The sequence below is a fragment of the Odontomachus brunneus genome, unplaced genomic scaffold (genome assembly GCF_010583005.1).
Source record: "Odontomachus brunneus isolate Ranch 3 - 2012 unplaced genomic scaffold, Obru_v1 Obru_scaffold_035, whole genome shotgun sequence".
Classification (NCBI taxonomy): Eukaryota; Metazoa; Arthropoda; class Insecta; order Hymenoptera; family Formicidae; genus Odontomachus; species Odontomachus brunneus.
In genome coordinates this window covers 1289761-1300830 of record NW_022639485.1, presented here as the reverse complement: position 1 = coordinate 1300830, position 11070 = coordinate 1289761, and the positions used below count along the sequence as shown (strand labels likewise).

Sequence of the window (11070 nt, the reverse complement as noted above, 5' to 3'; positions counted from 1 at the left end):
TACAGATGGCGTCTGTGAGCTCCTTACTGTTCCCTTGTGTAGGTTCCCCTCACGTTATTTGACTGACTACCGGTAGTGTGTGTTGTCAGTGGCTGTTACCCGCGCGAATAATTATTATTTTGCATGAGAAGTTCCACTAAATACAAGGCGGTCACGAACGTAATACGATCCCCTAACAGTGTGTCGTTTAATTGTAAGAAAACAACGCAAGAAATTAACCTAACGATACTATGTGTCTGCCAAGTATCTCGGGCATTCCAGATAAACACTGGCAACCACCCTTCGTTACTTTCGAAACTACGTGAGTATCTTACGTTTTCCTAACTTAAGACCTATTCACTGCACATTGCTAATTTATTCTGATGTTTAGGATGGGTGAGATAACCTTCGAACTATACTGGAAACATGCTCCTGTCACATGCAGAAACTTTGCTGAGCTCATACGACGTGGATACTACAATGGTACCAAATTTCACAGGGTCATCCGTGATTTTATGATTCAAGGTGATGCACAAGAAATGTACAGCATAGAAGCTTTCATTGAATGGAAATGATATTTTGTATTAATTGTTGTGTACAGGTGGAGATCCTACGGGGACTGGGAAAGGTGGGATATCGATATACGGTGAATGCTTTGACGATGAGATACATGATGATTTGAAACACACAGGTAATCAGAATCACTTTTCAGTAATGAGCAATTAAGAATATTGTTTTAATGTATGATATGTAAAGGAGAGAAGTTTGTAGATATTATTATCATATTACTATCATGTTAAGCCAGCAGCACATAGTGCTTGTTTTCGTACTGGATTCCTTGCTGGGTGAAAATATTCTGTTTTGATTGGTACATTTCTGAAGATGGATGGAAATGCACTAATCAAAACAGAATGTTTCAATCCAGCAAGCAATCCAGCAAGCAAACCAGCATGAAAACAAGCACCGTGTGCCGCTGGCTTTACACATATTACTATTATCCCAGTAAACACAAAGTATCATCGATGTCAGCTCAATTATATGGTATATTACATAACTATTACTTTGTTATATAACAAAGTAATAGTTAGATAATATATCATATAATTGAGCTGATATTGTAATATGGATATTTTATGTTTACTGGAATGTTACACATATTACTATCATGCTTCAATTACACAGCATTAAAATTTGTGTAGGTGCTGGAATAATATCAATGGCGAATACAGGTCCAGACACAAATGGATCACAGTTTTTTATCACGCTTGCACCAACTCAATGGCTTGATGGGAAACATACTATATTTGGTAAGCTATGATAAGTGGGAATAATTCCAAACTTGATTGTCCTAACTGATTGCATTGTATTTTCATATTTAAAAGGTCGAGTTTATTCTGGTATGGCGATAGTGAAAAGAATTGGGCTAGTTGAAACCGATAAGAATGATCGACCAGTAGATGACGTTAAGATAGTAAAAAGTTCCATAAAAAACACGTAATTCTTACAAGAGAAGATTCTTTGCTTGATATGCATCATACTTTGTATATTTTTATAAATATATATGTTAAAAGAGAATATATTGTGTGACTTGCAATGTATGAATTTGACTACAGTTTGTAGTTTAACAAATTTCTGTAGCCATCTCGAACAATTTGAGCCAGTTATATTTGGTTGCACAAAATGTGGAATATATTGTGTGAATAATTACGTTTACTATAAAATAGCATGATATTTATTTAAAAAACATTTTTAATAATTATAGTATCTGCAGTTGCTACTGAAATTAATATTGATATGATATCATATGATATTTGATTAAAACTGAGGTAGATTTTATTTAAAAAGATTAAGATGCTAGACAACGTTCTATTGTGGTATCATTAGTAGATATAAATATCCTCAGGATGTCATATGTGTTCAATATTTGATATTAATACATTGTTAACAGCGTAAGTCATTTATCTCATTAATTTGCTGGAAATGCGCGCAATAACATATTTTAAACTCTTACAATTTTTTTAATAAGGAATAATATCATGAAATCTAAAAAATATAATTATCTTTCCAAAACTAATGTAAAATGAAGCTGATCAATTGATCTACAATGAAAACAAAAATAGACAGATCTACCTGAATGACATAATGTATTCTTTTATAAAACATAGCTTTTCACATTTTGTGCAACATTTTTACTAACCTCGACTATCATTTATCCTGTATTCAGAAGAAAAATCAGTATGCAAAAGAATAGAAAGACTCACCCTCTGTCATGTTGACTCACTGATTTTTAGTGTAGTGGCCTGGACTCTACGACACGATGATTATCCATTGATTAATCCAACTGAATGTCCAACACAATAAAACGACGCACGAAATTGCTGTCGACACTCCCGTTAATAAGTTACACACGAGAAATCTTCGAAATCGCGAGAAAATTTGCGCGCGCAAGTACGGGGCAGTTTTCAAACACGATTGAACGCACCGCGTCCTCTGTTATGAGTGATCGACGATGCGAGCGCGAGCGCGGTAGGATAAAGACGTAACGCAACTAGACCGCTCGGTATAGCAGCCGCCTCTTTTATACCCGCTCACTTCTCGCGCACGCGCAGTTACCTACTTTACCATACTCACTGCCGGTATTGTCGACGACGATAACTCGCGCGCGTAATTTCGATTCGGCTTATCGATACTTCATAAGCGATCGCGACTCATTTTTAAAACGTCGTATGTCTAAAATCAATATTAGACATTAATCGATTAAAATTTTCTTTGACTGAAATAATGGACAAATTAATAATCGAAATTAATCAATCGTTACATTTGTAATAATTTAATCGGTTGATAAAATTATTAATCAATATATAATCGATCATATCAAATGTTTGATGTGTCGAAGTTTGAATAATAATTAATTTCACTAATTAGGAAAATCATTTGTAATTTTATATATAACGATTTTTATATATAATATTTTGATTATTGATTTATGATCATTGATAATTGATTTGAATATTTTAGTCACACAAAGAAGATTTTCTAAACTAAAGAAATTTTCTTCAAAGAAAAAAAATAATTTTTTAAATAAAAGATTTTTTTAAGAAAACGTTTTTGAAGAATTCTTATAAAGAAAATTTTAATTAATCGATGCCTAACACTGCCCGAAATTTACTCGACATTTTTGTATCATGATGTACGTATAAATACGCATCAAATGTTTACTCAATAATGCTGATAAATAATGCGTAAAATCTATAATGGATTAAAGATACACATACGGTATTCTCGAATTCTGAAGCGCCATTAAACGGTCGATATTCAGCTCCCGATCCGTTTTACAATCCTTACTCTTTGCTCTTTACTTTTCCCTTTCGACGGTTGCTCGATAATATTTTATCACTATTAACGCGAGATTCACTTTCGGTATTCCCGGTGACGAAATTCGCGGCGAAATCGCGACAAGTACGGAGCGAACTTTCGGTGCTTTTCGTCGCGATTCGTTCGGTCGTTAATATGAATGCAGTGGTAAACGAAATTTCCAGGAATGTCAACGTGCGCGTCGCTTCACACGGTACTTCTTGCAACAGTCGCCCCACGAGATATCTAACGAAATCTTGCTCCGACATACGCGAGATACGCTTCTTTCCGATCTTTCAGATAATAATTCACGCGCGACGCTCACTTTCGATAGATTAAAAGGCAGAAAACAGTGTCTGAACTACGAAAGTCATACGTACTGACATGAAAATGAACGAAATATCCTCCCCCCCTGCCCGACGGCAATGAAACGGAATGATGGCAATGTTCGGCGATATTCACTTCTAACTATCTGACGAACACACGACTTACTTGCAGCGTTTTCGACGACAATCATTCACACCAGAGACTCGTCCTCGTCAATCCCGAAATCACGGAAAAAATGGAAGGATTTTTCGACACTGCCTTATCGCGTCGCGATCCGATCTGTAGTAACTGTCACCGTAAAGTGGCGGGCGAGCCATTTCGGAGGACCAATCAGCGCGTCGCTTTATAGGAACTACTTGCAACGTTCTTTCGTTGCCTATTTTTTGTCGCTGACTAATGTATACTTAGTCCAGATCTATAATATGTCCTTTGCCTCGTATTTCTCTTTTTCTGTCTCTTTATCTCTTTCTGGCTTAAATCCTGAGCCTTGAGCTGAAAAAAGATTGAGAAATAGGAAGCAATGATAGATCAGAGTTTACAGAATTTGAAAGAAAACAGATGTACAGTCAAGGAAAAAAGAAAGAGAAGAAGAAAACTGGTGCAAGTTAGTACAGCCAGTTCAACAAAAAAGGAACAAATAAATAGAATATGAATTCTCTCTCTCTTACACATTTCTCCCATTAACAGCTTTTATTATAAAACTGTAAGAATTTATTAAATATGTATGTACACAAATCACATGCTCTTGATAACTAGAACATCATTGTTTCAATCAGATAATATATGAACGATTCAACAGTTTTATTGCCTAATGAAGTCGAGAAAACAGTCATCGAAAACTTCTGACAGCGTGTGCTTTTATTCTGTACGAAACACTTGACAAACGCCCGAAACCTATCGATACCGACACCAATTTGCTCGCACCAAGATTGGTCGAGCAATTACAAAAATTTACTCCCAAAATCTTCTATGCTACGTTACGATCGCTCGCAAGAGCAAATTGAACAGTTCGAACGCAATTCGAGTTAACTAATGTTGATAAAGTAATAGTGAAATATAAGATAACGGTCCTAATTATAGGTCATTTAAGATTAGAGTAACTTTCATTAATTTACATAGATTTGTCGACCAAACATTAAGAGGTACTGTTAATAAGCGAAACCTTGTAATTTTAAAGCAAAAAAAATAACTAGACTTTAAATTAATCCATTCTAAATGTGAAGAGAGATAAGTAGAAACTTTTATAAATAAATCTCAATTATGGGTCAGCAAATATTTCGCATCTCTATGACAGATTATACAATATCCAATTTTATATTAATAATATCCGCATTCATATGGTTTTAGCCTATATAGAATAATGACGTATGTGGTTTAATCTGCTAGCAGTTTTATATATTGAAAAAGTCGCTAAACCAAATGATATTTTAGATTTTTTCTTCTTAAATATTAACAATATTTATGAAAACAATCTTGGAATACAATGGCAAAAGAACTAAAGAATATAAAAATATTTTATCTATCCTTTAACCATACTTTTTTAATATATTAATAAATCAAGCTTGATCTGGAATTGGGACTCATAATTGAGACCGTTACATCAACAGTGATTAATTATTTCATATAGGAACAAGACTATTGATAACTTAGAAGATATCGGCATTGCAGACAAAGTCTTTTGCTAAGTTTTTCCTAAAATTCGTGTAACTTAACAAATATATATAGTCTACACGCAGTTACTTATACATAATATTCTTATTTCAATTAAATAATTGTTATATAACACATTGATTTAGGTATCAACATTCAGTATGTGAATAAATAAATACGAATGTGCTATAGAATTTAGCGACTGTTTCACAGGCTCTGAAATATATTTACGATCGTAACGGCATATATTTGTATATATTATATGTATATATTATTTTATATAAACATTTTACATAAAATATATGTGTATATTAAAACAATGTGTCTTAGGCTTAAATAATATTAAATAATATGTTGTAACGGTGTATATAAATGTGTGTGTGCATATATATGAAGAACAACACATATAATTAAAATCTATTTTAAATATTTACATTTGGCAGGTACATGGAAGCGTGCGCTTCTGGTATTACAATAATTTTCATAAAATAGGGAGATAGGAATATATTAATTTAAATAATATATATTATCATTAAATATATTAAATATATTAAATATGTGTAAAACTTCTGCAAAAAAAATAATAGTTACAAACATATATCATCTTAAAGAAAAACAACCGTTTTGCTTTATATGTACGAGAATAATTTAAAATGCTAACAAGAGATAAATATCTGTTTAATTACGGTGATTTAATTACGATAAATTTGCGAAAATAATATCTCAAGTCCATAAGTTCTCTCATATGTCATATATAAAACATACAGTTCTTCTGTTAACTTCATGCATTATTTAAAAATGACAGTACAATTTGTCATTTTCCGCATCTTTTCATTCATATGCATACGATTGATTGGCTGTTCATTGACAATAAAAAACAAGAAGACATCAGTTGCGCTGTGAACTATCTTTAACTAACTGCAATAAAGTCACGGCTTTGAACAACATAGTATATAAAGGATAAACAATAACAATTATCGCGCGCATCATAACAACTGTAATAATAACATCAGAAAAGTATATAGGACATTAATACCTTTTTGGCAAGATATCGTTATTCTCCTTACTTATTTACATATTTATCGTTCTCTTATATCATCATTTTGTTATTATACTATTCACCGTACACACATTATGATAGGAAATATTCGATATAGATATGCACAAAAAAGAGAGAGAAAGAGAGGAAAAAGAAGGCAAAGAGACAGACATTAAATGCATATCAACATACTACTTATTTAATAACTTAAACTTACTTAGGATTTAACTTAGAACTTTAAACTTAGGATTTGCGTGATTGCTCTTTGTTACGGGCTAATATTGCACTACCGGCCGACGATAGCTATACTTATATTGTTTCAATTGCTCTAATTATAGTAATTCCAATCGCGATGATCATGTTCCATTTCAAGACGACTCATAAACAAGACTCAAACGTTAATTTTATCTAAATATAAATTATAATCATGTTTTTCATTAATGTAGGAATGTGACTTTATCTCGTTCTTCCTGATATGATACTTAACATAGGAAATAATAAATATAAATAAATAAATAAATATGCAATAGAGAGATGCACATGTCGCTGAGATGTTACAGATATATGCGTATACATGTCAATGTTTTTAAAGATGATATGCAGAGCCTCTGTGTATATAATACACTTAGCTTAACACGATATATTAATATAAAAAATACCCAAGATCTCTTGCACACAACATACATACATACATCCAGAAGTCTCATTTGTCACTCTTGTGAACTGAGCAAAAAGGATATAATCGTTATCAATTACCCGCTTAATGAACTTTCAAGCGCATGGCGCTTCATTGAATCGTAATACTAATAAAACTATCGTGACAATTAAAAGTCTATTAATTAGTAAGTTAGTTTTCCTTATACTGGCCTTGAAATTTCTCTGCAAAAATATATAAGATTTACACGCAAAGTGCCTATTCGTTAGAATCATTTTTATTCCCCACAAAATTGATTCAATCTCAATTTTTCAAGATTTATCTTCGAAAGTGTAACGGCACCGCGAATCGTTGAGCAAATGCGTCCTTTCTACGAATGCTAATCACAAATTATATCAATATCTGATTCGATCTCGGATATCCTATTTAGTGTACGATGGCAAATCGTTTTTGATTTCCGCTTATGTTCTAAAAGCAGTATTGCATTACATTCTCTTTGTTATTGTTGTGACATAAATGTATTATCATCTCTATAAGTAATTGAATATATGATTGATGAAATTTCAAAATCTCTCCAGAGTTTTATAAAAAATAAAATTGAACAATTAGTTGGTAGATAGGAAAATTTTGTCAATTCAGATGGCGAATATATCTCGGATAAAATGGGAACATTTGTTTCAATTTAAGTTTGGCGTTACAAATGCGCAATTACTTATGAGATGCCTGATACACGATAAAACCTGACAGAAAATTCAAAAGAAGGATTTGTCTATAAAAATCCTGTTCTAAGCTTTGCGACTTGCCATTTCCAGCGCGAGTAACCTATATCTACGATAAATATCAATAATAAAATATTAAGTAAACCATTTACGCTACTAAACTGTGGCACCGATTGCCGCAGGGTGGCAATACTGTGACCAAGCTTTCGGTTTCGCTGTCACTGTTGCTGAAGTTCATCCTCTCGGGAACGACGCTGGGCGACGTTTCGCTCTTTGAGTTGTACGGCGTCTGGTAGTACGTGCCCCTCGCTTCCAGGTCGACTCCGGAATCGGCGCTCTTGGAGATCTCGGAGAGTCTGCGGAAGTTGCCGAAGAACACGCTGTCGGTGCCGACGCTCTCGGCGCCGCTCTCGCTGGCGCCGTCACACACCGACTCGGTCTCGTCGGTCTCGGACACGCTGCTCACCTCGTGCCTCAGCAGCCGCTTGTGCGAGCCGTTGCTGTCGGTGCTGCTGAGGTAGCCGCTGTCTTCGACCTTACCACCCCGTCCGCGCCGTTTGTCCGCGGCCACCATAAGCGGTATCATCGCGCTGCTGGCAGGATCGCAGCCTCGTGAGAGTCCCTTTGTCGATTGCCGCGTCTTGGAGCAATTCTGTACCCTGCTGTAGCTCACGTTCTTCTTCTGGCACTCTTGTCTGCTCGAATCGGGCACGACTACGTGATCACGACTGTCATCAATCAGCCTATCTTCGTCTTCTCGCTGATGATCGACGTTGCCCCACGACGATCGCATCTTGGAGTTCTTGACGGAGCTCCTGTGCGACGAATTCACGACAACAGACCGCTTTTCACGCACAGCCCTCATCACCTTCGACGACACGTCAGCTTCCTTAGCGTCGACATTCCCGTAGGAGCCGTACCTGCTTGCGGAACCTTCAATCTCGATTCGCGTCTCGCACGGATAGTCCCTGCAGCCATTAGTCACGGCGCAGTCGGAGGTCGTCCTCTCGTTGGAAAGCGTCACGTTGTCCTTGGAAACGGCGACGTCCGTCCGCTGCTGCTCCTTGCCGCAGAGCTCATACTTGCCTGAGCGTGACGAGTCCGCGTGAGTCTGCGACGCGCAGAAACAGGTCTCGTTCCCTACATGATGGTATCCGTCGTTCGGGACAGGAGCGCCGTTGCTGGCCGTAGGGTTACCCGCTTCGACAGAGCTCCTGTCCCACGCGTTTTTTGGCGGCGACGTCGGCCGCTTCGTGGCCGCTTTGGCGGCGACGTCCTCGATGCGTCGCGGCGGCTTCGGCCGCTGGTAGATCTCCTCCGTAGGCGGTGGCGGCACCACGTCCGGCCGATTGTACGGCTGTCGTTGTCTTTTCGCTTGTCTGCTGTCTGGAGTCAAGTAGCGGGACTTCTTCCACGAGAGTGTGTTGTCCTCAGATTCACCATTCTCTCGGCACTCGCCGCTCGTCGGTGTCGTCGTCGTCGAGTGCGAGTCCTTGTGGCTCGATCTGATCTTCGCTTCGTAGATCTCGCGCAGGCTACCTCCTTGACCGCGCTGCGACTTCCCCTGCGTCGAGCCCTCGTCGCGGAAGCTGCCCTTACTCCTCAGCAGAATCTGCGCTGGTCTCTCCAGCGAGTCCACGTAGATCTCGTTGGCAATCTCCTGTTCGTACTGTACGTCCTCATTGATGCGTAACTTCATCGGCTTCCTGTCCAACGTGTCGGGCTCGTATTCAGACTCGTCGAGCTTCACGTAGTTCTCCGGCGAGTCCTGCACTTTGATAGTCAGGTGACCTGGGTTCTCCGGCTCATATTGGATCTCCGGGCCGGAGTCGTCGCTGCAGGCCGGGCTTGTGTAGCCGTCGTTTACGTAGACTTCGCTCACCAACGAATACATCTCTGAGCGCTGAGTGATCAGCTCCGGCAAGCTGTTGTAGTAGTTCCTCTCGAGAAGGATCTGATTGTTGAGCTTGGACATGGTCATTTCGCCGGTACGCGTATTGATGACGGCGTTCTGCATTGTCAGCTCCTCGTCCATCGGCAACGCGGTGGACAGCGCCGGGCTGGACTGATCCGTCGATTCCGGCGACGTCGACGACTTCCTGCTGCACTTGGAACGCTCCAGACTGTCCACCTCGTAGTCGGCAATCACCGGCGATCGGATGTGGTGATCCAGTGCTTTCACATCCACCATTTCGCGTATTACCGCGTCCATGATGCGCTTTGCCGTGTTCTTCGCGCCGGGCAGCTCGTTGATCATGTCCGGCAGCTCCTTCTTCGTCAACGGCGGCACGCTCGGCGCTTTCGATTTCCTCGACCTCTTCGGCACCGAATTAATCTGCGACGGCTGGGCCGATGTCTCCGCTTTGCTCTCCACTTGATTCGCTTCTAGCTTCTTCCTCCGTTGTTCTTCTTGCTCTTCTTCGCTCTTGCTGCTCTTGTTGCTGTCCTTTGCGTTGTCACACTTCTCCATAGCCGCGCTTTCCTCCATCTGCTTGATGAAGGAATTCTCAATGGCCTTGCGCACCTTCGCGTTTATGGCGTCGTCGCCGGCGAATTGATACGCCGGCCTGTCCCTCTTGCCGCGAGCGTAACGCTCGTACGCGGACTCCTCGAACATGGACTTGGTCGATCGTCTGGACACGCTGCAGCGATCGTCGTTCGCCAAGATCTCGCTCCTGGCGATGTTCTGGAAGGTCCTCAGCATCGGCGGGTTCTCCTTCCATGAGGACACCGTTTTGCCAGCTAGACTTGCGCCGTCTGGGTCGGCGAAGTCGCGTCTCGCCAGCTCCTTCAGGTACTCCAGATTCCTGGCGAATGTCCTTGCATTCTCCTGGAAATTCCTGCGCGTGTCTTCAGCGTCTCTCCAGCGACGTTGCGGCGGGCGGACGTCCTCCAGCCAAGCGCGCACCTTGCTCTCACCGTGGCTGGGTAGGTCGAGCGCAGGCAGCGCAGGAAGCTGTCGAGACGAGTCGCTGCAACCGGGACAGCCGGTGCACCGTTGGGATCGACGCGATTTCGTAGCTGAGCCCTGGACGGAACTCGGCGTGGTCCTCTGCTGATGCTTGCTCGATTTGGCTGACTCGCATTGATCCGAACCGTTCTCTTCTTCCGGGATACCTACGTCAGATTACGAGGTCACGATGCTGAGGACGAAGGCGACGGATTAATTATGCCTTATTATGCCGAGTGAAAGGGGCCGACGCGACGGGTTACTTTCGCGTCGCGTTGCAATTCTAATTTCAAAACATTCTCGGCTACGAGGATCTGGGGAGCTGTAAAGTCGAAGTGAAACGATCCTGACACCCTGCAGGCGAGAGAGACAGTCAAAAATCCAAAATCGGATGCGG

The 11070-nt window shown here is 40.0% G+C and overlaps 2 protein-coding genes across 5 annotated transcripts in view; one reads left to right on the top strand and one right to left on the bottom strand.

Annotated features, from left to right (window-relative positions):
* The first annotated feature begins 45 nt into the window (after positions 1-45).
* On the top strand, positions 46-1577 carry LOC116843761 (peptidyl-prolyl cis-trans isomerase-like 1). Its single transcript, XM_032814497.1, has 5 exons — positions 46-301; positions 371-504; positions 581-670; positions 1179-1286; positions 1362-1577. The coding sequence occupies exons 1-5, from the start codon at positions 231-233 to the stop codon at positions 1475-1477; spliced, it is 519 nt and encodes a 172-aa protein (XP_032670388.1). The 5' UTR covers positions 46-230; the 3' UTR covers positions 1478-1577.
* A 2745-nt stretch (positions 1578-4322) lies between these two features.
* The window catches only part of LOC116843751, a 119160-nt gene continuing 112412 nt past the window's right edge, over positions 4323-11070 (bottom strand). For all 4 annotated transcript variants that reach the window (XM_032814473.1, XM_032814474.1, XM_032814475.1 and 1 more), the window contains one exon: positions 4323-10840. In XM_032814473.1, coding sequence (XP_032670364.1) covers positions 7872-10840 — 2969 coding nt within the window. In that variant the 3' untranslated portion in view covers positions 4323-7871. The remainder of the gene's footprint in view (positions 10841-11070) is intronic.